At 37.0% G+C, this 27,194-nt stretch overlaps 2 protein-coding genes across 3 annotated transcripts in view; one reads left to right on the top strand and one right to left on the bottom strand.

The window, feature by feature from the left end:
* Positions 1-340: 340 nt before the first annotated feature.
* GJA10 (gap junction protein alpha 10) lies at positions 341-19,891 on the top strand. The gene is made up of 3 exons (XM_051996719.1): positions 341-1,810; positions 19,410-19,571; positions 19,805-19,891. Exons 1-3 carry the CDS (start codon positions 341-343, stop codon positions 19,889-19,891), a joined length of 1,719 nt encoding a protein of 572 aa, XP_051852679.1.
* Positions 18,793-27,194, bottom strand: part of BACH2 (BTB domain and CNC homolog 2) — a 420,011-nt gene continuing 411,609 nt past the window's right edge. For both annotated transcript variants that reach the window (XM_051997402.1, XM_051997403.1), the window contains exon 7: positions 18,793-25,542. In XM_051997402.1, coding sequence (XP_051853362.1) covers positions 25,063-25,542 — 480 coding nt within the window. In that variant the 3' untranslated portion in view covers positions 18,793-25,062. The remainder of the gene's footprint in view (positions 25,543-27,194) is intronic.

Below are 27,194 nucleotides of genomic sequence, written 5' to 3' on the forward strand. Positions count from 1 at the left end.
GCATGGTTTATGATGGAGAATAATAAGAGATGAAATCTGAAAAAGTAGATTGGACTATATTTCAGAGGACCTTTGAATGCCAGGATATTTGTAGAAACAAATTTTCTAATTGTTCTCCTACTTGAAGAGTTCTACAATGACATATAACCCCATCTGGGAGATAGCTTGTTTCATTAATAAGAAATCACAAAATATCAGCAATAGAAAAGACAACATTTTATCTGATATTGAAGACCATGAAAATCTTTGCCCATCGTTATACTTTTCATTGTAGCTTGCTGCTTCTCTGTAAGCTGTTATTTTGTGAACATGTGTGTGTTGCAGACACAAGTATTTGAACATGGGAGACTGGAACTTGTTGGGCAGCATTCTGGAGGAAGTCCACTTTCATTCAACCTTAGTGGGGAAGATCTGGTTGACCATCCTGTTCATTTTTCGGATGCTGGTGCTTGGAGTGGCAGCAGAGGATGTCTGGGATGATGAACAGTCAGCATTTACCTGTAACACCCGACAGCCTGGCTGCCGCAACATCTGCTACGATGGTGCTTTCCCCATTTCTTTGATCAGGTACTGGGTTTTACAGATCATCTTTGTATCTTCTCCCTCTCTGGTATACATGAGCCATGCACTTTATAGACTCAGGGCCTTTGAAAAGGAAAAGCAGAGGAAGAAAGTACAACTTCGAGCCCAGCTGGAGGAACCTGAGCTGGACCAGGAGGAGTACCAAAGAATAGACAGGGAACTGAGGAGATTAGAGGAACAGAGGAAGGTACACAAGGCACCCCTGAAAGGATGCCTGCTGCGTACTTATATTCTGCATATTTTGATCAGATCTGTTTTGGAAGTAGGGTTCATGATAGGGCAGTATATTCTCTATGGGTTCCAAATGCACCCCCTTTACAAATGTAGTCAATTTCCTTGTCCCAATTTAGTGGACTGCTTTGTGTCAAGGCCCACAGAGAAAACCATTTTCATGTTGTTTATGTACAGCATAGCAGCTATCTCTTTGTTCTTTAACATTTTGGAACTATTTCACTTGGGAATCAGAAAAATCATGAAGGCATTATATGGAGGGTCCAACAGGGATACTGAAAGAGAACTGTGTCACTTAAGTAGAAATTCAGTGACCCAGCCCTGTGTAACTCACTCTTTATTGCATGAGAACATTGCTTTGTTCCAGCCTGTTCAACCCATCTGGCCAGAGCAGCAGCAAGTAATTGGGATTGATAATACAGAGCATAAACCAGCCTGGCAACCCAATCAGCACAACCAATCTGAGGGAGCCTTTCCACTTGGCAAAAAGAACTGGTCCAGGAGGGATCAGCATCACAGAATGCTGCAATTCAGCTCTGTTTGTCCCCAGGACCTTGATTGTTGTGTCCAGTACTTTCCACAGTGCAAACATCAGTACCAAGGACAGCACCCACAGTCTTCCTTCAGCAGGGGGGGCATTCTTTCCAGACCACAGCTATGCAACCTTGCAAATTGCCCTTCCTGCACATTACATCCTGGGGAACAATCTCAGAGTCTTTGGAACCCAACAAGAACATCAATAGATTTGACTACTCACTGCAAGACTACTAAGAATATCATGAGAGAGTGTTTTGACTCAGCAGAGAGAGGGTCTCATCCAGGTAGCGGCAAAGCCAGTTTCCTATCCAGAGCTTCAGAAAGCTCTGATTCCAGGCGTAGCCCTGTCTCTGATGTTCAGCATTGGGGAGATGACAGTGCCTCCAGTTCTCCACCTCTGCCTTCAGACACTGGGCTTAGAATGTCAATGGCAAGTAAAGACCAGAAGGCCCCTGCTTGTGTAAGATATAGCCTGCTTGTGTAGCTTTCACCAAAACTGGACGCTCTGATGGTCCCCTAAGCAAATACTTTCTTTATTGTTTTCCTCAAGGCTACCTTTTCACACCTTCTTTCTGAAAAGGTATAATGATGGGGAGATGGAGAGAATAGGAGAGAGATGAGAGGGAGAACATGCGTCTTTTTGTGGGATCATTTATCCTTGAGTCAGTGTAGTCTTATAGAAAAAGGAGTATGTTCATGTATATGAGCAAGAATTCACACCATTTGAATATCTCTGCATCTTAAAACAGTCTTCTACAAATATTTTACAATAAAGATTTAGTAAATTAAAAAAAATAAAATGTAACTAGTTTCCTTTATTTTATGGCAAAAGAGAGAAAAGAAAATCTCTTGCTTTTGACCAGGACATTAAACAAGAGGAATATTAGACAAGTTCTGCCCTCTGAAAAAGCCATAATTAGATAAGGAAATTTCATTATTAAAATGATCCCAAGATATGAATTGATGGATTATAGATTTGGAGTTAGGAAACGCCTAGCTTAGTGACCATCTTGTCCAATTCACTCACCTCGTGAGGCAGGAATTACCTGGAAGTATCATAGGATCTGAAATTGTTCCTTTCCCTCATTGTCAGTTTATATTATGACTTAAAAATAAACATCATTTGATAGGAACTGAATTTCCCAGATTAAACTAATAAATGAAATACTATATTTAAAGTACTTTATAACTGTAAAGTACTACATAGATGTGAGTTATTAAAATTATTTCTCCCTATCTTTTGTATCATAAGGATTTTATCTCTACACTAAGCTTATTATTTCTTGCTGATTTATAATGATATTTTCCATTTATGTAGTGTATTATGGTTATAAGATACTTTCATATTCATAAATATATGTATGTGGAATATATATATCTACATATTTCATTTAACTATTCCAATAGTCCAATTTGATAGATATCTGTTATACCCATTTGACAGATGAGGAACACAGAAGCTCAGGGAGATTGTGATTATCCCAAGTATATAAGTGGCAAGGTCATGTATCAAAACTTATACTCAGTTTCCTTTTTCTTGGTAGAAAATTTTTCTAAGCTTAAATCAGAAAGGGAATTCTACATAGGCATCTTAAGTAAGCCATGAGGTTGAGCTTTTTTCTGTGTCTAGGGTATCTTCAGCTACCTCTTGTATCCTTTGTTTTCCTAGGAGGAAGGCAACCATGACAACTTTTATTTCTGATTTTATGACTCCAAATCCAGAATTCTTTCTGCTATACAATAGATTTCAAGATCCTCTTGTCACTGAAATAGAGTAATTTCTCATGTTCCTTTTTCATTTTTTTAAATTTTGAGGAGTTTTCAGTGGATCTGGGATTTTTCCAGAGAACCTTCCCTCAACTAAAAATAACTAATTTCTTATTTGCTCTATCCAATTGCTCTGAATATTACATAAGGAACAAACCTATCTTGAAATTAATGTCTTATCTACATCACTGGATGATTTCTGCCACCTAGAGACCATTGATGGTAATACCAATTGAACACAGATTATGAATGGCCGTTTATTTCTGTTTAAACTTGAATATTTAGCAAGATAATTTTTGTTGTTCCTTCTTTCCTTTTCTGAGAGAGTGGCGCACAAAATATATTTATTTTCTTTTTTCCTTCCGTTTTCCCCTCCAAACTTTTCAAAACATTCTTTATCTTTTTTTTTTTTTTAATATTACTTTAGATTCTGAATACAGCCTTTCTTCCCTACTCATTGAGTCATTCCTTGTTACAATATAAAGGAGTTCAGTGAAACTAACCAACTCATATGCCAAGTCTTATGTTCTATGCAATTTTTCACATCCATAGTCTTTCATCTCTGCTACAAAGAAACATCTTCCCTTCATTCTGGGGACCTGCCTTTCTTATAATTACTTTCACTCATGGAATGTTCAGGAAGGACTAGCATCTGTGGTGTGGGGTTTGCTGAGTCCTTTACAGAAGTGTTCATCCACTTTTTGTATTCATTTGTCAACCAACTCACACATAAGGTTCCAAGAAACTATAGCATGGGCATTGGTAAAACCATCTTGGCAGATGGACTAAACCAGTTTGAAGGGACTAGTCTCAAACTTTCAGTGAGTTAATGGAATGACTACCCCAAGCAGGTGAAAACTCCCTTTGGGTGGAATGAGTAGATGAAAACAATTTGTTCCAATGGTCATGAAGGCTGAAACAGGTACTGTGGAATGCTTAAAACTTGGTCAGATGTCAAAGATGTCATCCACTGCATCCCAGGCCATTTGCAGTCATCTTGACTTTCATCCTGCCACTGGACTTTCATGACTCTAGGAAGGATAGTGAGGCTGATGATTTTATACAACTCTGCCTCACTTAAATCTAATTCAGGGGCAACTCATCACCCTATGATGTCATTGGTCCTCCTAGAAAACAAAGGACATACAACAAGAAGTACTTATGGAAAGCAGTAAGACAGGGCTGAAAACTTAACATGCTTGAGGATCTGGATACTTCTTACAGATAGGCTTTTATTTTGTGATCTTGGGAAAGCATATATATATCTTATCTTCATCTTCTTTTGCTCTTGTAGCAAAGCTTTTCAATTTTATGTAGCATTTTGGTTTTTTTTACTTGATTTTTTTAAAATAGAGTTTCTATTTCATTTTCTTTTAAAATCCAGGGGGCATATGGCAATTTGGTTCCAACATTGGTATCAATTTTTTAAAATTGAAGCTTCTTATTTTCAAAACACATGCATGGATAATTTTTCAACATTGACCCTTGTAAAACCTTGTGTTCCAAATTTTCTCCTCCTCCTCCCACTCCCTCCCCACATGGAAAGTAATTCAATATATGTTAAAAATGTTAAAATATATGTTAAATTCAATATATGTGTGCATATTTATACAATTATCTTGCTGCACAAGAAAAATCAGATCAAAAAGGAAAAGAAGAATGAGAAAGAAAACAAAATAAAAGCAAACAACTACAAAAAAGTGAAAATGCTTTGTTGTGATCCACACTCAGTTCTCACAGTCCTCTCTCTGGGTGTAGATGGCTCTCTTCATCATAAGATCATTGAAACTGGCCTCAATCATCTTATTATTGGAAAGAGATCAATCATCTCATGGAAAGAGCCATATCCATCAGAATTGATCATTGTATAATCATATTGTTGCTGTGATCTCCTGGTTCTGCTCATTTCACTTAGCATCGGTTCACATAAGTCTCTCCAGGCCTCTCTGCTATCTTCCTTCTGGTTTTTCTTACAGAACGATAATATTCCAAAACATTCATATACCACAATTTATTTAGCCATTCTCCAATTGAGGGGCATTCTTTCAATTTCCAGTTTCTAGCCACTACAAACAGGGCTGCCACAAACATCTTTGCATATGTGGGTCCCTTTCCCTCCTTTAAGATCTTTTTTGGGGTAAAAGCCCGGTAGTAACACTGCTGAATCAAAGGGTATGCACAGTTTAATAACCTTTTGAGCATAGTTCCAAATTGCTCTCCAGAATGGTTAGATTAATTCACACTTCCACCAACAGTGTATTAGTGTTCTAGTTTTCCCACATCCCCTCCAAAATTCATCATTATCTTTTCCAATCATCTTAGCCAATGTGAGAAGTATGTAGGGGTATCTCAGAGTTGTCTTAATTTGCATTCCTTTGATCAGTAGTGATTTAGAGCATTTCATATGACCAGAAATGGTTTTAATTTCTTTATCTGAAAATTGTCTATTCATGTTCTTTGACCATTTATCAATTGGAAAATGGCTTGCATTCTTATCACGATCTCTGGTATCATTAAACTTTGTATCCAGAGATACAAAGTGGTGATCCATCTATAAATGGAGTAAGGTAGTATGGGAAGCATTTAAATTATACCCCTACACAGAGGAGAAAACTACTAAAGAAACCTTTTGGTTTATTTGTCATCCATAGTTCAACATGGTAATAATATATCAAATATATCAAAATCACTTCTCAAAAAGTATGTTTGAACAAAAAAATTGTAAAAAAAGAACTTTTAAATATTAGACATTTGTACATTTACATATTACACTGCTTCAAATAGTTTGCTTTAACAGTTCATTTGGTGCTTTTTAGAACTGCTTCTCTCTAGATTCCCTCCGGAATTCCCCCTTTTTCCCCCCTATTTCTTTCCAAACTGGCATTGATTTGCCTCAAATTAGCTTTTAAGACATATTTTAACAGAAGTTAGGGATACTGATTCTATTCTTTTGTTTGTTACTCAACTGAAGAAGTCCATGAGTGATTTTAAAGAGGAAACTGATTTTTTTTAAAGTTCAGTTTATGCTAAAAGAGAATAGATGTGATGCAAGGAAAGCTCAGGGAAAATTATAGGACCATCAAAATGTTTAGCAACTGTAGGAGCACTGAAACAGAGGACCTCTTTTTTGTTTCCATCTTTTGTTTTCTTTTAAAAACTCTTATTTGTTTTTTAAATTTAAATTTTTCTCAATTACAAGTAAACAATATTTTTAGGCACTCATTTAAAATTTTTTTGAGTTCCATTTTCTTTCCCTTCCTTGAGAAAGCAAACAATTTGATATAGATTGTATATATACAATCATGCAAAACATTTCCATGTTGCAAAAGAAAATACAGAAAAAAAATCCCCAAGAATAATAAAGTGAAAAAGTATGTTCCAATCTGTATATAGACTCTATCAGTTCTTTCTCTAGCATTTTTCGTTATAAGTCCTTCAGAGATGTCTTAGATCATTGTATTGTTGAGAAGAGGTAAGCCATTCACAATTGCTCATTGTACAATATTGCACATATTGTACATATACAACATTCTCCTGATTCTGCTCATTTTACTTTGCATCAGGTTGTATAGGTCTTTCCATGGTTTTTAAAAAAGTATTCTGCTCATTATTTATTATAGCACAATAATATTTCATCATAATTATATGTGAAATTTGTCCAGCTATTCTACAAAACGTTTCCTCTGTAATATACACAAGAGGAGGCAACCAAGGAACTGATTTTTTTCCTTCTGCTTTTTTACTTTTTTTTCACTAAAATTCTATGAGGTAGAGTGTTTTAACATTTTATACCCAGTTTCAGGTAATTTGTGTTAAATCTTTGGTATTATGAAACTTCAACTTAAAAAAAATACAATTTCTCCTTAGTATTAATAGTTACTAATATTGATATTTGGTCTTACTTTTAATGACATTCATAGTGACTTAATAAAACCAAACCAAAAAAAGTAGAGTGATCATCATCATCTTTAATAACAAACATTTATTAGTATTTGCTATGGATGCTAGATGATGAATTAATGTGCTGTTCTGGGAAGTTACAAAATTAGGAGGTGAGTAAAACTCCTTCAAATCAAGCTTGTCATCTCAAAAAAATTCAACAAAGTACACAATTAGCGATTTAATGCTTTTACAAAACCTGGAACATAGGAAATGCTTAATAATTTTTTGTTGATTGATAAAAGTGACTTTTTAAAATTGACACATGTTGTTTTGATATAACATCTTCTCAACAAACACTCCAATGTTTTCCCATTCCCACAAAGTATATTCTTTAAAAACAAGTTATCTTAACTGGTAGAACATGTTACTTTCCATTTTTGTAACTTGTAGATTGACAAAAGTTTTCTAAATTTCTATGTTCAACCATGAATTTTGGGACAAACTTCCTATATACTAATAGAGCTTTAGGTAGATCTTAACAGTGAGGCAGCATGGGTATGGTGGATAGAGAATTGGACTTTACGTCAGAAAGACAGATTCAAATCTTACTTTATATACTTATTAGCTAAATCATCATGGGTAAATTATTTAATCTCCCAGGATTAATTACCTTATCTCAATTATCTTATCTCTAAAACAAAGGGATTGGATTCAAAAACCACTGAGAACTCTTCTACTTTTACATCTAGGATCTTATGATTTTATAGTAGTCTTTTTTCAAGTTTATGAAAATTCCTTTCAGAAGTACAGAAACTCTCATGTTTCGTTCATATAACATCAAACTGAGTTGAAGATTGAAAAAATAATAAATTGATATTGGACAGCATAGAAACTCTATTTTTTAAATCCATAAATTTTTAGTCAAACTGTTTAGAACTGGAAGACAAGTTCTACTAAACTGGTTGAACTGTCTTTTGTAAGATTCCCTTTGATATACTAGGGCACTGAAAACAGACAGACAACATGCCTTATCCTGGGGCCTAAGTAAATCCTGAAGAATTCTTATTCATTGATGTTTGACCTTCATTTTAGAAGAAGATTTAAGACTTCATAGGTGATTTGACTTGCTCATGAATTGGATTTAAGTGAGGCAGAATTGCACGAAGTCATCAGCTTCACTCTCCCAGAGTTATCAAAGTCCAGTGGTGGGACAAAAGTCGGTATGACAGGAAATGGCCTTCACATTTTGGATGTCTGACCAATCTTTAATCTCTCCATAATACCTACAAAGCTACATTCTTGGTCATTGGAACAAATTGTTCTCATCTTCTCACTCCACCAGGGAGAGTCTTCACATTCTTGGGGTGGACATTGCCCTAACTCACTGAGGGGTTTGAATTCCCCTCAAACGGGTTTAGCCCATTTGTCAAGATGGCTTTACTAAAGCCCATGGTACAGCTTCTTGGAGCCATGGGTGTGGGTTGGTTGACAGACACCTAAAAAGGGCTCAGCAAACTCTTATACCACAGGTGCTAATCCTTCCCAAATATTCAAATTCCCCATATTCACTGATAAGATTTGGCCAATTATGCTAACAATGAATACTGAAAAAACATGTGAAAAAGTAAGTAGATAAAAGATCTATTTTCCAGTCCAGAGTTTGCAATTTTTTAATTATGTCACTTTGGTCAAACCACTTTGTTTCTCTGAGCTTCAAGTTTATTTATTTATTTTTATCAAAATAAAGGCAATAATATTTTATCACTTCAAAGGGTCTTTGCCAGATTAGAGAGACTGAGACTGCTGAACCTTGGGAATCTGAACAGCAATTGGGCTATAGTAAGTTCTTTTGGGGGGGAGGGGAAAACCTAAAGTTTCTGTACTAATTTGCACCAAGAAAGACCAATGAGTGGCTGATGTGTTTCTGGTCTAAGTGAGATAGGAAGACCTAGCTTTAAGGGGGAAAAAAAGAAAATATTTTTATGAGAAAAATCTGTAAACAATAAAATGCTATGTAGATGTGAGCTATTGTTACTAGAAATGAGAGCTAACAAATGAATTAGATCTAAATAGGACAAAAAGAAAAACTCAACTCAAAACCCCTACCAAAAATAAGAGAGTTTTTATTAGTGAATTCTATTTAGTCCGTGCTTGGTGGTAATGTTTATGGAAAATGGCAAGCAAGAAGTATTCAGTTTCATCTCTGTAATTCACTGAAGCCTAAACCACTATTTGGGAATTTAAAGCCCATGTTCTTTGCTCAACAGACATCTAAGATCATTAACCACATAGTTCAGAAAATTTAGCTTGAGATGACTATACTAGTTGGAAATCTGACCTGTGGGCTTTGGTGGGTGAAGATTGCACAAGATGTAAATTGGATTTCAAGAATAGATTGCAAAGCAGTCAACAGAACTCGATGTTAATTAATCACTAGGGCTTTAATCATGTTTTCTAAAAATGCCTGAAAGCTTTGTAGGATAAATGTCAATCTGCCATTAATAATAGCCCACAAATGCTTTACATGTACTTAGAACATTAGCTTGGCATTTTCCATTATTTGGAATGAACCAGTAGTACCCTTGAGAAATATGCTGTAGAATTGATGGCATCAAATAATGACATTTGGACACTATGCAAAATTTGGGCAAACATGAGCATAAATTCTGAGAAATGCCTTAAGGACCTCCATATGAGCACGTTATATTATTGAAATCTTCATAAAGACATTTTTAACTGAGTGTCAAAGAGACAGGCTTATCTATTGACTGAAACATTCTACTCCCAGATTTTCTTGGCATGCCTTAAGATCCCAGCAGTAGATGCCATGTCACCTTAGAGTAAGCCCATCTAATTAAAAGGCAGATAGGATCTCCAGAAGTCATTTAGTCCATATCCCAATCTCTGACACAAATGTGGTCCTATATCATTACAGCCAGGTGACTATCGATTGGCATTTTAAAATCATTTCAGAAAAGGAACAAATAATCTTCACTGGAAACCCACTTTTATCTGCAACAATTCCAAATTTCTGAGAAGCCTTCCTTGTCTTAGAAATATTTAAGTTTGACTATTTTCTTTGCTACAAAAATTAGGAGGCAAAATCATTGTTAAGTGTTAATGAGAGACAATGTGGGGTAGTAACTTGAAATATATTCTTGGAGTCAAGAAGACTTGAATTCAAATTCTTTCTCTAATATCTCAGGACTGTATTCCTTTAAGCAAGTCATTTAATTTATTCATCCTCTAAAATTACCCTCTAAAATTAGTACCAATGATTGTTAACAATGGAGGGAGTTTGCATACTGAGAATTACTTCTGCCAATAAAATCACAGGTCCGGACCTTTCCCTCCTTACAAAATGATTGATATAGTTACATAAGCATCCTCATTAAAATGACACAATGCCTAGGAAAGACATGGATGAATGCCCATTTCTTCTGCCAATACTTATTACTTTGGGGGCTATTCTATGGAATAAATATTAGATCAAAATTCCAAATCAAAGTTCCTTAAAAAGAATCAGCTTTCAATTTGACTCATTTATTTTAAATGGCATATATCTTTAAGATTTGTAAAGTATTTTACATGTTATTTTATGTAATCCATATAATAGTATAGTGAAATAAAAATGGCAAGTGGTAATATTACCATTGTTCAGTTGAGGAAATTGAAGCACAGTGGTGAAGCTATTTGCTCAAAGAACAGCTGGTGTCAGAAGCAGAATTTGGATTAAATTCTCTGCTAATACCAAGCCCTCTTTTCACTGTACAATTCTGTCTCTTCCGTGCTAACATCAGGGATCATGGGATCACAGATTTATAGCTGGGAGCAACTTTAGTGGCCAACTGGTCCTATTCTCTCATTTTTTAAAGATGAGATAATTGAAGTCCAGAAAAGTTAATTGATTTGCCTAACGTCTTGCAGGCATATTGTGGCAGGTCAGGAATTCAGAAGCATACCTCTTTATTCCAAATCTCTTTTGAATGATTTCTTGATTTAAACTCTCTGGCAACTTCATTTAACCTCCTGACTTCCAGAAGAACTTAGCCTGTCCATATCTTTACTCTGAAAGTTGTAAGTCAAAATGGGGGAGGTATTCTGTCAACTCAAGGCCAAGTCATGAAACTTGGTGACTAAAGATTGTGATTAACAATGCTATCTTCTCAGACACTGAAGTGGAACTCCTTAATGGTTTTGGTTAAGACTTGAAAAGGAATAGTCAGGGCCCAAAAAGCTAGAGAAAAGAATGAAAGTGATCATTCCTCTTCACCTTTTAAAATCTTCATTGCTCCTTATACTCTTTTTGTATTCTGCTCTCCCCTTAACCCTCTTGCCCATTATTATTTAGTGAGGCAGTTAGGTGAAAGGGAAAAAGACTCAGGAAAATCAAATCTATCTTCTGATGTACTTGATTTATGTTTGTGTCATCTGTAAAATGGGTATAGTGAGAGCACTTACTACCCCTCAGTATAGTTGTGATGATCAAATGAGATAATAATTTTAAAGCACTTAGTGAAGTGCCTGTCATCATATAATAAACATGAAATAAAATATTACTGTTATTACTATTACTGCTACTGCTGCTGCTGCTGCTATGATCACCACCATTACTATCAGGACACTAAGAATAATAAAGAGAAACCTGTAATAACAGTGTTCTTTCACAAAAAAAAAGTTTCCACATAATTTCTTTGCCTTTCTTAGATATCCTGTAGAGCAGAGATATGCTTGCACTTTTTGCCCAAGATCCAAATAAGTGAAAGAACAGCCAAATTCATTTAACTACCAGAGATCTGCTCCCTCTCCACACAATTCAACTTTTATACATTCTTTCTACTACAATGAGGTATTACAGCTTCTCCCAAGACTAGAAAAGGAGACAGTAGAGGCCAGTGGATTAGAATTTTTTTTTGCTTTAAATAATTAGCTCATATAGCTAGAACAAGAAGGGACCTTAGGAGTCAGTCCAGTCACCTTATTTGTTAAGATTTCCTTTTGGCTCTGTGTAATCTATTAGAAGGCAAAAAAACCCAAACAAACCCCAAAACAAAACACCAAAACAACAACAACAACAACAACCAAACCCAAAAAACAAACAACCCCCCAAAACTGTGATCCTTGATACTAAAATTTTAAAATTAAATTTTGTTTTCAGTTCTGAATTTTCTCCCTCCATTCTCCCCTTTTCCCACCCATTGAGAAGGCAAGAAAAACAAAACTCTTTTCATATATATGATGTAAAGAGTTTTGTTTGTTGTTGTATATATATATATATGTATATATATACATGCATTTGCCTTGTTAAAAGAAAGAAAAATAATATACTTCAATGTGTATTCTGAGTCCATTCATCAGCTGTCCACTAAAAGGAGGATAACATGAATCAATTGACATTAATTTTTGATTATTAAATCAAAAGGTTTTAGGTAGGCTTTTTTAAAAAAATATTTTCTTTTATAATTTGCTTTTATATCCTTTATGCTATGAATATCAAGAATAAAATATTTTAAACAAACAACAGATATAATCACAATTAGCCTTTTCTTTTTTATGGCATTACAAGCAAAATGAATTTATAATGCATTTTAATATATATTCATATATATATATAAATCATATATTTTAAAAGCAGAAAAAGATACTCAAAACTTAAAACTCAATCTAATTATTTCACCAGGATGTACAACTTTTTCATGGAACAGAGAAACACTGAAATCATTCAACACCGAAATCAATACCTTTCATTAGTATTACATCGTGAAACTATTAGGCTTTCATACCTTCCACTTAGAGTCGAGTTCTTATTGCAAAATTGACAAAAGTCAAAGGGCTAAAAATCCAACAATTGATTGAACTTCAGCTCTCTAGAATCCCAGTTGCACTCACAAGGAGGCCAGGGTAATATCTGAGGTAAAGGAAGTTGGGGGGAAGGCAAGAATCTTTAAAAAGTCCTATAAATTGAGTTCTCTTTTTCTCCTCGCTCACCCATCCCCATTCCCTCCATTCCTCTACGGAACATGATCTTAGCACTTTGTTCTGTCATGAAAAAATAATGCTTGTCTGGAGACCGAAAGCTCGATAGAAACAAGAGCCGCGAATCGTCGGGAAATGAAATGCAAGATTTTGACAGAATTCCCGGAAACAAAACAAGCCGGTCCTCCAGACGCCCCTCCCATCTCGCTGCAACCCGCTGTGGGGAGGGGGAAGATTGGGTGGGATTTTGATGCCTATCCCGGTCCACTTCGGCCCTCCAGCCCATCACATATTTCCTTTCACGGAGACTAGAGTGAGTACAGAATGACTACGTCTGCAGCTACCCTAGACTAGAGATGCTCCCCTAAGCTATGGTAGGCACCCTGGACAGAACGGGAAAGGGGAAGGAAGAGGGGGCGCACTTCCTCTCATAAGGTTTGTGTGTTTTATTAAAATCAATCGAACTCCCTCTCCCAATTTTCGCAGTCGCGAATTAGAAGAAAGATGCCTCCCGGGAGCAACTGGCCCCGCCAGCAGCGTTTGCCCTGATGCCCCTGGCCTTGAACGCTCTCTTTTTAGGAGCGGGATTTGGCATCCCAGACTACATCCCTTTCCCTCCCACCTCGTTGTTTCTGGCAGACATATCAATTAATTAATCGGTCAACCAGAGTTTATTTCCTGTGGATACAAAGAACGAAACAATTTCCCCCCCTTTCAGGGTTCTAAGGAATTGGCACGACAAGTACACAAATAAATAGATACAGAATAAATAAATAAATAGATACAAGAACTATAAATAAATACAAATAGTAGTGTGGAGTGTGTGTGGAGTATGGAGTGTCTATATGGAGGGTGTGAGGTGAGGTGTGCGCCAGGAAAGACTTCCCATGGTGTAGAAAGTGGCTCTTGAGTCACATCTTAAAGAGATAAGGTAGATAAGGTAGAAGGGGAGGAGGGATGTATTCTGGGTACAGGGAATGGCCACTGAAAAACGTAGAGATGTGAGCGGAGGGAATTGGGTGAGGAACCCTGGCGGAACCAGTTTGAGTGGCAGGGACAATTGCTCCCCCAGGAGCTGAAAAGATAGATTGGGACCAGACAGATTTTTAGAGCTAAACAGAAGAGTTTATATTTTATTTTAGAGAAGATAGTCACTAGAGTTTAGAACAAGGCTGTAACCATAATCAGATCTGTGTTTGAGGAAAATTATTTTGGCAGCTGAGCAGGATGGATTGGAGTTGGGGGCGGGGGAAGACTGGGCGACCAATTATGTTAAAATAATTTAGTGATGAAGGCTGAACTAAGATGGTAGCTGTGTGAGTAGATGGAAATGTTTGGATGTAAGATGTGGCTGTGTCTACTAAAATGCTGCAGAAAAGAACATTTCATATGCTCTTCTTTCCATAGGTAATAATTCTAAAGGCATCTTCTACATGAAGTTTTTGCTGATTCTTTCCCAGTTGATAGTGACCTTAGTTCAAAAATATCACCTTATGTTTATTTTGTATACATTTATTTATATGTGCATGAAACTAAATATAAGCTTCCTGAAGGCAAAGGCAATTTTTTTCATTTGCTTTTTGGACCCTAAGCACCTGGCATATTGATTGATTCATCCCACCATATTGGTGATCATAGCACTGATGGATTGTCAATCTAGAGGTGGCAGGAACCTGAAAGGTCATGTGGCTAACCACTTTCATTATTCAGATGGGGAAACTGAAATTCAGAGATAAAGGTCACTTAGATAAAGCTGGATTTATAATTCGGGTTATTGACTCCAGATCTAGGCTGCTTTTTCTTTTGTTCTGTTTTAAGCAATTTGTATGGTGGTTTTGTTTTTGTCAGACATTTGGCATTGGCAACATTATGTAAATAGGAATCTCTCTCACCGGAGCATATACTGTATAGCTATATTATAAATATATGTATCTGCATGGCATATATCCCATCTCTTTATGTAGATATATATATCTATATATGTGCTTCTGTGTGTGTGTTCCATTAGAAATGCGATCTTTTCAATATAGATTTTCTTTCTAGTGACACAGCTGGAGCAAGCTGTCATCTAAAGCCTCTCATAGGTTTTTCCCAGGGGGATGTATATATTTATACACATATAAAACAAAGTCAACCATCCATCATTTGGTCATCTGTATATTCATCTAGGTAAACTATTCCTGCCCTCCAAACTCTTGATCAAAGGCATTTCTGTTCTCCTAGACATCTAGCTTAATAAAATCAATCATTAGTGATTGTTTTCTCTCCTTCATCCCCAGCTCCCCAATTCGAGTCAAATGCAAATCAAGTTGTATCATTCATAATGTTTCTTGTAACCATTCCACTTCATTTATTTATATTGTCACTATCCTAATTTAGGGCCTCATCACCTCTCACCTGATCCTTTGCCTTCTCATTGGTCTTTGTGATCTTAGTCTCTCCTTCAGCAATCAGAACAGTCTCTCTAAGACACACATTTACCCATGTTATTTTCCTGTCCCAAAGCAGTCAGTAGTTCTCTGTAGCTAGAAATATTTGAATTCCAAAATGTGGCTCCAACCAACCTTTCCACCTTCATTTTGCATAACTTCCCTTCATACATTCTACATTTCAATCAAACTGGATATCAGCAGTTCCCTGAACTTAACATTCATCCATTCATTTATGCTTCCACATCTTTACACGGGCTGCCCCCTCTATTTTAATACTCCTTTTACTTGTTACAGATAACATCTTCTTTCAAGATTAGGCTGAGGTATATGCTCTCTTTGTGAAACTTTCTTAGATTCCCTGTTGGTTATGTCCTCTCTCTAATCAAATTATATTTTGATTTGTGTATATAGCATTCCAATTCCTTACCACTGTTTGTTTTTGGTACTCTCTGTTTATACCCACAATAGCTGGCCTCCATTCCATTTTCCTCATTATGTAATAATATTCTAATTTGTCTCCTTGACTTGCCTCTCCTCTCCATTATCCACATGGCTGCCTGGCCACGTTCTTATCCTGTTTAATAAACTCCAGTAATTCCCTATCACTTCTAGGATCAAATACAAAATATGCTTGGCATTTAAAACTCTTTACATCCTGGTTTCAAAACTTTGCTTTCCAGACTCATTACGTTCCTCACTTTCACACACTTTGGTGAAGTCCAGCTGACTTTTTTTGTTTTCCCTTACACATAACATTTCATTTTCCATAACTTCCCTATGTCTAGAATATATTTCCTCTTTACCTCTTGTCCACTTCTTAGAATTGCTAGTTTCTTTCAAAGCTCAGCCCCAATATATTCAAGCCTTCTGAGATCTCTAGGTGCTAGTGCCTCCCCTGTCCTCATAACATTGAATACATTTTTTGGATCAGATTTGATAATGCTTGTAAAGTGCTATATATATTAGCCATTATTTTTAGAATTTTTTATATACTTAGAAGTATACATATTGCTTTCCTTGGTAGAATGTAAGCTCACTGAGGGCAGGGAATGTTTCATCTGTCTTATTGTCACCTAGCATGGTGCCACATAATGCTTGGCACATAATGAGTGTCTAATAAATTGCATGTGATAGGCTCTTCATCTTGTTGGATTTACCTCCTGCTGGAGCTCTTTTTTTTTTTTTTTTGTAAGAATGTGGGTAAATGGATCTTTCCTAATGAACACTTTCATAGTATGAATGCAAATCATATTTTCTGAAGTATTGCTTTAAAATGGATACCAGCTTTACCCACAGACTTGAGAGTGTCAGTATGGTACAATAGAAAGTTATTGGGCTGAGATTCAAAGCACCATGGGTAGGATGGCAAACTTGGATCTGGAAGGGATCTTGGAGGATGCTGCTCTAACCCTTTTGATTTTACAAGGGCTAAGTCATTTGTATATATGACTTGGGACAACTTACTCCATCTATACTACCCTCCTCCTCCAGATAGGTTTTCTTATTTATAAAAAAGAAGGAAATTCACTGACTTCTGAGCTTCAGTAGAAGCAGCTACCTGGTGCAGTGATGGGGCCTGAAATCAGGAAAATCTGATTTCAATTCTTCCTTGGGTGCTTAACACTACTCTAACTCCTAGGCAAGTCACTTACCTTCCATCTGATTCATTTTTTAAAAATCTATAAAAATGGGTATAATAACAGTACCTATCTTCCAAGTGAAGATAAAGTGAGATATTTGGAAAGCTTTTAGCACAATGCCTTAACATGGTAGGAATAAATGCTTATTCCTTTTCCTTTTCTTATTTCCTCTTTCATAAACATTATATGTTTAAACAGTTCACATTTATTCTGTTTAGTAAAATGTTTTTGATCATTCATATTACAAACATAAATATAATTTGCATTATAATATGAATGCTTAATTTAACAAGGATTTACTATAGAATGCATTTGAGACTTGTTTTATAAGTCAGCTAAGTGGTGAAATGAATAGAGCCTTGAACCTAAAGTTACAAAGAACTGAGATCAATTCTGGTCTCAGACACTAGTGAAAACCTGGGCAAGTCACTTCATCCTATTTGCCTCAGTTTCCTTATCTATAAAATGAGCTGCAGGAAAAAGTGATAAACTCCCTCAGTGTCTCTGCCAAAAACTTCCCCCAAAACCCAAATGGGATTGTGGAGAGTTGGACATGACTGAAATTACTGAACAACAACCAAATTCTTCCTGAAATGACTTGAAAGAAGTATTGACCCAGAGGCAATAGAATGGATTGCCTGAGGTGTCTGCAGTTTTATTTAGTCTTACAAACAAAATGCTGATTCTATGTATTTGGCACATCATAGCACTGCTGTAATTTTTAATTTACTGAACAAATGAATGAAAATATTTGAAGACCTCGAATCAATAAATATAATAAAATTGTATGATGGCAGAGGGCTTATGTAGGCCAGCAAGTTAGTCACTTTCCCCTTCAGTTTTCCCATATGTCAAATAGAATATTTTCTCGGTTAGTCTCTTTGTGAATTTCTAAAGTACTGATTATGACTGTGCACAGGATGCTTTGAGAAACAGACCTTCTTTTTGATATCACATGCAAGATTCATTTCTGATTTTTCACTGAAAACTTTGGCCAAATCTTTTTTTCTGGTCCCTTCCAACTGGCTATCATTATCCTGCTCTGCAAACATTTGTCTAAGGTATCTTGCACACAGGGAAGAGCAATTTGCCTCCAGTTTGCAACATCTATATCCCCTTACCAGTTCAAGGTATAGTTTCTTTAAGATGATCTTCCAGGTTAACATCATAGATTCTCTCCCAATATTGGGTCCTTTCTCCTCAACTAACTTATTCTCTCAGTAAGTATGTTGATTATGAATCTGTCTCATTTACCTTATCAAGCTTCTTGAGGTTAGAAATTTTTGGAATCAAAGGACCTGATAAAAATTTAGAATTTATATCAGTTTCAAAGTATCTGATCAGATCACATGTTAAACAGACATATATTCAAACTAGAGCAAGATAGATGCTCTTAGGGCAAAATTGTGACCTCGGGCAGCTAGGTGGTGCAGTGGATATAATACTTGCCCTGCAATCAAAGACCAGAATTCAAATTTGACTTCAGATACTTATTAGGTATCCTGCGTAAATCAGTTAAGCTTTGCTTGCAAAACACTGGAAATCTTTGCAGTATCTTTGCCAAGAAAACCCCACGGACAGTTGGTCTACAGAGTCACAAAAGGTCAGACATGAGTGAACAACAACAAATATGATCTTAATGGTCACTGATAAATTAATATCATACTATTGTTATATTATTATACACTGTACATAATTAATACACATAAATACATTCATGGATAAAAATTTCAGAGACAGAAAAATCAATTTACAATACATAATGATATGTCTTTATTTCTTCAACAGAAATGGTGTCTAGACAAAATTCAGTTAACACTAGCAATTTCAAATGAATGAAAAGGGTTGGGCTTTTTTTTTTTTTTTGCACAATACTGTATTTACAACGAGTAAATGAAGTTTTAATTCATTAGTTCATAGCAATGCTCTTTTTTTTCCAAAAAGGTAAAAATTCTTAGTAACAGAGAATAAGCATCAACAGCCATCTCATTTTTACAATAAAAATCACAAGAAACCACAGTCACCTAGAAAAAAAAATAAAGACAAGCTTAAGAACTAGTACAATTAAATGATGCATTGAATTAAGTTACATTAATCGCATAGAATCTGTGTAAAAAGTATGTAGAAAAACACCTGATGTAACCTGTTACAGTCATTGACCAGTTATGAGAGGTACAGAGGATTATACAGGTAGATATGTGTGAAAACTGTCCATACTGTTTGACCTGGGGAGGAAGAGAAGAGGGGCTACAGCCCCTTGCATACGCTGATAAAACCCTGTTCTGAATATGGCCTCTGAAGTTTGTAAGGCATTTATTAGAGGTGCACTTGTATTGGACTGGTTCTGGAACAAATTCTACAGGTCCTCCTGGCCTCCAACTCCAACGCGATGCTTGAAAGGATTGGTGCTATCCCTGCTGTGTCCACTATGGCTCCCGCTTGCTCCTGGGGTGCCCGTGAGTCGGAGCCCTCAGAGGCAGCAATAGTGGGCACACGTGCCAGATACACTCTGAGTGTGAGCCAGGTGGGTGGGAATCACAAACACACACACACACCCACACACCCATTCACACCCACACACACCCACACACCCACACACCCACACCGGTCTCCAGAAATGGAAGAGGTCTGAGAATCACCCTGCTGAGAAAAAACGCTGGGACCAACTCCAGTTGCTTCTACTTTTTTTTTTTTCTTCTGGGGCACAGCTCTTTTACTATCCACTCCCATCAACTCCATCCTTTTCTATTCCCCCAGGGAGAGCGTTTTTTGGCACTGTACGTGAATCTGAGTGAAATGTCTGGTCTTAGTGCACTTCTGCTCATAGAGAGGGCCATTCTTTGATTTGAGGTCAATACTACTGGAATGAAAGTGAAATTCACAGAACTGTTTATTTCATCAGCTGTCAGATTTGGCTAATTACCATGTTTACAACATTAAATAAAAACGACTCAAGCTGACCCCCCTCACCAAAGTGGTTTTCTTCACAAAATGGCAATGTCTTATGCTTACAATTAAAAACATGTCACTGATATTAGTTTAGTATAAATATCATCTACCATGGTGGAGTGTAGGAAAATACTGTACATTTACTTTTTGTTGCAAGCTAGGTTGTTGCACTGTCAGATCAATAATTTATCCCCAATCCGCCATAATAGGTCTTTTCTATATACATATATTCTTTTGCACACACATAAGTATGTTCATGTATATTGGATTCTACAGCATCAGTGGTGATGCTTGGGTCATAAAATAGCTCAGGTTGTATTATAAATACACACACATATACATAATATACACAAAGCACACATAATCACACGCGTGCGCACACACACACATACGCATCCTACATGGCGGCTAGATCCACGTAGACTGAATCACACGAAGGATCGCTTTGCCAGAAACATAATCTAGAATAAAAACTACAATGTCAGAAGAAAATACTAGCTCACAACAGAATATCTACATTTTCTCTATTTAAAAAAAATGTCTTGTAGCTACGGTATCTTCAGCAGGATCTTTAACATTGACATGTGGCAATGTAGCTGCCACGAGCACTCCCTGCTTAGGCAAGAAATTCACCTCCATTGGGAAAACTTCAAAAGCAATGACTGCGCATGCGTTCTCAGTGATTTAGGATAGAATTAATGGTGTTTGGCTTGTTTGAAAAGACTTAACAATTCTTAGATTAAATTGGGGTGGGGTGATGGAGAAGGTGCAGTCAAGCAGAACTATGTAGGACAAAGATAGAGGGTGATACCTTGCAAAAGCTTGAAAAGTATACCTTAGGGGGATTCTGGCTTTTTTTTTTTTTTTTTCTTTTTAAACCTCTTATTTCTAATTTTAACACAGTCTAGAACCTGTAGATTATCTAAAATGTGCTGTGGATTCCAAATCGGGACATTGTGGCTGACTTTCTGGGTTTATTAAAAAGACTGTCATCTAATAGAGTTATAATTGTAAATGTGTAAATGTGACTGTGTGTGTGTTTATTATGTGTGCGTGTATGTGTGTTTTTAAAACTGGCAATTATAAAGTATTTAAAATAGCTAGAAAATTTGCATTGGACCTTTCCACAGCAGTGATGAATTTAACATTAGAAACGCTTCTCCTACACTGATTAATCTAATGCAATTACTGCAGCTAGTCCTGACTCTCCTTTTAAAAAGAGAGGTAGTAGTTGGCTTACTAATCACTATGGTTAGCCTTTGTAATACTACATTTTTACTTCCTTGGGAAAACAATAATATAAGGATTAAATCCAAAAATATAGTGCATCTTAAAAGCAGCATACCCTTAGAAAGACATTTAATAAATTACTCGAACATTATACAAAATAATAGTCTTCTACTGCAGCATCAACTCTGACGCCTGAGTCATCATACGTTAGGAAATCCACGGTATAAATATTAGGATGTCTTAGTAACTTGACTGAGAGTTTTTCTTTTTCTTTTCCAACCAATTTGTTCCAGAATCAGTATGTGATGTAGTTCTGTCTTATTCAAGGCACCCCCAGAGAATGTGCAGAAACAAATACACACTGCAAAGCATTTGAGTGACAATAGCACAATAAGCTTAAATGAAATGAGGTTTTTCTGGCGATACAGGGAGCATGGAGAAGGCAGATGAAAGGGGAACACTAAGCTGGGGTGAGATCTGTCTACTTATTGCTGTTGCCCCAATTATTGGCTGTTTTAGTGGATGGAAGCCACTTAGAATCTGAAATAGCACTTTGGCCATGGCTAAGGGATAGTTTTCTCTTTATTTTGGAAGAAAGAGATTTCAAAAATACAATTATAGACTTTAATTTTGTGTAAGTTGTTTTTCTTGCTAGTACTTTTACCTTGTTTTTTAAAATTTTATTTTGCATGGAGGGGGAGAGGAAAAAGGGTAATTAATTTTTAATTTGGAAATTCTCTTACTACATGGAAGCCAATTCGGATTCAGTCCCATATCTAGTCCTCCCAAGGGTTTATCTCCCTTTTAAATCTCTCCAAATGAATCAGTAACAGATATAAGCACATGGTTCAGAATAGCCAAAACCACATCCATAGCATCTGAGCAATTATATGAAATTAGTTACTTCATGGGGAAAATAAACATAACTTAAAAAATCAATTGCTAAAAAGCTTGAAAAAGTTTTTTTCCCCCTTGAACAATGGTTTTCCTCATTAGTTCCCATGGCAAAGATGGGTAGTAGATAGAGTTAGGGCAGGGAAAAAATAAACAGATTCACCATCAGTGAGGGCCAAGGTAGAACTAAGAGCTGCGGCACAAGATCTGTGGGTGTTTCAAAGTAACAAGAACAATAATATGCACAAAGGATGGAATGAGGTCAAGACTACCAGTTGCACATGAGTTGTTAATTGGGTAAAATCATGTCAAGAAGCTGGTGCAGACTTGGTTATTTATAAACTCAAAGAACAGTAAAAACAAAAAAAAAAACAAAAGAAAACAAAACAAAAAAGAGGAGGTCATTTAAAAAGGCAACAACAAAAAATAGTTTAAAAAATACTGTCAGCTGACCCCCTCCAGATAACAAAAACCTATGAAGTGATCATGTGATTCACATTTAGTTTAAAATTCTTGCTGTCACCATTGTCTCCCACAAATGAAAACCTTATGGTGAAGTAAAGAATTACTTTACAAGGTCAAGAAATTCCAACAACAATAACAACAACAAATAAAAAAGTGAATTATCCATAGAGGGCCTTACAAAAAAATTGTTTCAGGCACACGCGCGCACACACACGTACATATACACACAAAAACAAAAAAACCTAGAGGCAGGTCTTCAAAAAGAAAGCATTTGAAAAGAAAAGGCTTTTTTTCCCCTACTGTGTGAATCAACAGTTTCTGGCATCCATACATATTTAAACATTTAGAGCTAGTATTTTGTACAGAAAAAGTTAATACTAAAACATGTTATTATGGTTTCACTTTTCGCCTACATTTTATACTAACTTCCCCCTTTTACATGCGGCTTTAATATTGTCCAAACAGTGGCACAAAGAACCAAAAATCAGCCACCTAGCCCCCGATGACCCCTCCCACCCTAGCCCCATATCAAACCATACACATTTCTCCTCCAGAGCCAGACTGTAGCCAAGGGGTCGAGGGGTGTTAAGCAAGACCAGGGCATTCATGAGTGTCCATATTCATGATGTCATAAAAGTATCACTGGAGTGAGGGAGCTGATTCCTCCTCCTAAGGAAAGATGCTGAGCTACTGAGTGCCTTAAGAGAAACACTGGTGCACACCTCATGTGTAAACGTTTGCACCAGAGGAGAACATCATCCCTCCGTGCTGAGGAAAAGCTGCTCTCTTTCGCAGATGTGCACAGCCAACCAGTTTTGCAGCAAGAGAAGAAAAAAATGCCATTAGGAAGAGTTCTGGTATTGTCTTGCCTAAAGTCTCAGAATGAGCTATGGATGTATTTGGGCAGCAGGTCAGTGAAGTAACCTCAAAACACAACTCAATGTACTTGGAGCAGGAAGGGAGGAAAAAAAAAAAAAAAACCTCTTCTGCCCATACTAGGAGAAGACTTTGGGCTTGCACTGCTGTCTCTCCTATTTGGGGCACATTTGCTTCACTGGCCCTTTGAACCATCCAAAGACCAACCATTGGTTCAGTGAACCTACAGCTCAACCAATTGCTTCAGTCATCTCCAGAGAGACTGACTTTCTCAAAGGTAGTTGGGTTGATGGCCATGACTTCAAAAGAGAAGATCCTATAATAGAATCCTTCAGGGAGTAAGTAGTGACCAGACCACAACTTACTTGGGGAAGAAAACAGAACTTGGTTTCTAGACACCAACACTTATAGAATCCTGGTGTAAAATCATGGTTGGATGTTCTGTTACTGATGCATTTTTCAAGTGGGATGCCCAAACTCTCTCCCCACCTAGGAATCTGGACATCAAGCATCTACCACTAACTAGACTCATTTAAAATTTGCTTGGGGAGGGGGAAGGGAGAGGGCTAAGGAGTTGAAATACAAAAATATTCAAGCAGATTATCATCTACAAATTGGGGGGTGAATTCATTATTTGGCAAGATTGTTTCTTCTACATAATTATCACCTGAGTGCTTTTTTTAATTACCTAAAATGTTTTACTTTCTTTTAAACTATAAAGCAAATAATATACAGTATACTCGAGTTATACTGAAGTTACAACTTCATTTATGAAAATAGGTTTGACCCCAAACTCAGTGCAAGTGGCAAAGTTGACCATTACTGTACAGTATCTGCAAGAAAAAAAATCCACAATGCTCAGATGGCACCATTTGTCTGTGCCCAAAATTAAACAAAACAAAACAAAAACTCTGCAATCAACTCTCAAATAAGCTTTCAATGTTGATTTTTTCCATAAATAAGTACAAACTGAGTAATATTGATGAACTATAAACCAAGAAAAAAAATTACCACCATAACAAGTTACCAAACTACTTCTAGCATCAAAGGCAAAAAAAAAAAGGAAAAAAAAAGGAATGTTGGAACTTGTTTATACATTAGAAATGAAAGTTTCCAGTTTTAGGATGAGAAAATTGAGGCATGCAGGGACTTTTGCATATGGAGATATATTTTTATATATTATATATATTATATGTACAGTTTAGTTATAAAACTTTGATGTGTATAGAAGCTGTCTTCAATGAAAAAAAATTGAACATTCAGAGGAAATTCCTGAGATAGGGTTTTGTGACATGGGCCACTGAGAAAATAATCTGTGGTTGGGTCCTCAGAGGTGTTATGTCCATCCCTGTTAAGATTGAAATTAATATATAAAAACAGACAGTGTTGCCACTGTTTGAGTTCCCTGCCTGGGCAAGGGATAGCACCATTGTGAAGATAACTAGGTAACTCCTGCTTGTAGGGAGGAGGAAATACTTAAAAACAGTATTGCTGCTAAGACCACTGTAGTGTGCACCAAATTCGTTCTTCTAGACAACAAATGAACTGGCCACAGGCTGACTGATGAACATTTGTCTGGGTGGGGATGTCAGGGCCCGTCACTAGGTATAATCTTTCCTGGGCTGTTCGTCTGTTGTACATTTATCAGTCATTTCCTGGCAGAAGTCCACGGTCACTGTTTGGCTCCTTGGTTCTAGAGAGGGCCCTCTTTCTGAGTAGGTACCTTGGTCAGCTCCATCCAACCTCCTCCCAGCTGTACAATTCTCCGACACATTGTTGGGGAGCCAGGGAGTCCCGAGGGGCACGGTGCCCTGATCCAAGCAGCACTGCATGCTTTCCCCGACGCACTGGGAGGCTGCCAGGCTTTGCTCCATGCTGGGGGGTGAAGGGTTAATACTGGTGGCTGTGGGGAGATCCATCGGCCTGAGGACAGGGCAATACCGGTGCAGGGCTTGAATCTGCTCAGGGCTCTGGATATCTCGGCAGACTTCTTGGGAGAGGCAGGAGAAGTTATCTAAGAGTTCTCCCATGCACGCTTTCAGCTGGTTTCTTTCTGACAACAGTTTTTCTTTCTCGCATACCTGGGGAAACAGAAGGAAGTGAAGGTTTGCGTGACACTGCGCCCCGCCTCGGGAACATTTCCAGGGAACCTGTGGCATACCAGTCTGTCCGTGTCTGTGACACAGCCCTTGTGCATCTATCTAACTGGGACCACATTCGAGAGACCGCATGTATGAATATCCAACACTTGCGTAAGCACACTCCTTAGGAAGTGGCTGACCTTTCTTGTTCCTAGGCAGGAAATCAGCAAATTCTCTCTTTGTTGATAACCAAATGATTAAATATCTTTTAAAATAATGACTAACACTCACTGCCTCAGTGAAGCAGAGCCTGCTGAAGGCGGCTGCTGAGTTTTTTGGGAGGTGGGGTAGAGGGATTATTTTGTTGGTTAGGTTTGTGCAGTCTCTGAGTCTGCACCTTTCTATTGGAAAGGTAGCTCGCTCATGGAAAGAGCGCTGGATTTGGTCCCAAAGGACCTGGGTTCAAATTTCAGTCCTGCTATTCACTATATGTTTAGGGTAAGCAATTTAATCCCTCTGGGCCTGTCTCAGTTTTCTGATTCATGAAAAGAGGAGTTTGGACTTTCAGGTCCTTTCCAAATTTAAATCTGTGATTAGTTGAGGAGAGCTAGTCAGGAAAAGGTTATAAAGTAAAAGAAATTCCATAAAATCAGTCTGTATTCTTAAAGAGCAGCCAAGGTACAGTGAAAGGAGGAGGGCACGCGAAGACAGAAGCCTTGGGTTGCCTTCGAGGCTCTACTAGTTGACAGCTGTGTGAACTGGAGACTTGACCTCATGAGCCTTAGTTTCTCACCTTAAACTATGGATAATATTATTTGGTTTGTCTACTTCACACTGCTGTCATGAGGCTCAAATGTAAGGATATATTATAAAGTTCCCCATAACCATAAAGACTTGACATGTATACTGTCCCTTAACCCTTTTTCATCAAAGCAGAACTATAAACATACAAAGCAAAATAGTTCAATTAATCGAAGTGTCACTAAAAATACATGAGAGAAGAAAAGGACTACAGAGGTTTTAATGTATAAAAAATTTCAACAGTACAGTGAGCCAGAGGCCTGATTAGGTAGGATGCAGGAGATGTGTGTGTGTGTGTGTGTGTGTGTGTGTGTGTGCGTGTGCAAGAATAATGTCTAATAAATGAATTATATTTCAATGCTCACTTTGAGGATCTGTAATGTCCTCAGTGTGGATACCCAACTCTGATAATTTAGTAGATTGGTTTTTGAAAGATGCTATGGTTGAAAAAAAAATTAATTACCTTGTAGCTGACTCAGAAACGACTCTTTCTAAATTGACACAGGCCAATCCTAGGACAAGAGATGTCTGTCACTAGGCCTCCTCTGCTTGAAGCCTTTCCAGCATGGCAGAACCCGCCAAAACCTGAACTCCCCTGGCATGCTTTTAAAATCCAGGGTTCCCTCCAAACCACAGTGAGCTATAAGAGGAGAAGGACAGCTGCAGGGGAGGAAATTCCTTCTTCAGTCAAAAAGCCATGTTAAGATAAGTTCCAATTGTAGCTACTAAATTTTGTTTGTACACTTTATTAATTCTGTTTGTACAATGAAAACTCTCTGGTCCTTTTCCTCTCCCATGCATTTACAGTTAAATTTTGATTAAACAAATTTTTTTTGTTTATTTCTAAGATC

The sequence above is a fragment of the Antechinus flavipes genome, chromosome 4 (assembly GCF_016432865.1).
Source record: "Antechinus flavipes isolate AdamAnt ecotype Samford, QLD, Australia chromosome 4, AdamAnt_v2, whole genome shotgun sequence".
NCBI lineage: Eukaryota > Metazoa > Chordata > Mammalia > Dasyuromorphia > Dasyuridae > Antechinus > Antechinus flavipes.

What these genes read in the sequence shown, in the direction of transcription:
- GJA10 (XM_051996719.1), top strand. Translation starts at nt 341, where the DNA reads ATGGGAGACTGGAACTTGTTGGGCAGCATTCTGGAGGAAGTCCACTTT. An exon ending in ACCAGAAGGCCCCTGCTTGT is followed by an intron (nt 1,811 to 19,409) that starts GTAAGATATAGC and finishes CAAATTCTACAG; the next exon opens with GTCCTCCTGGCCTCCAACTC. An exon ending in ACACTCTGAGTGTGAGCCAG is followed by an intron (nt 19,572 to 19,804) that starts GTGGGTGGGAAT and finishes CTATTCCCCCAG; the next exon opens with GGAGAGCGTTTTTTGGCACT.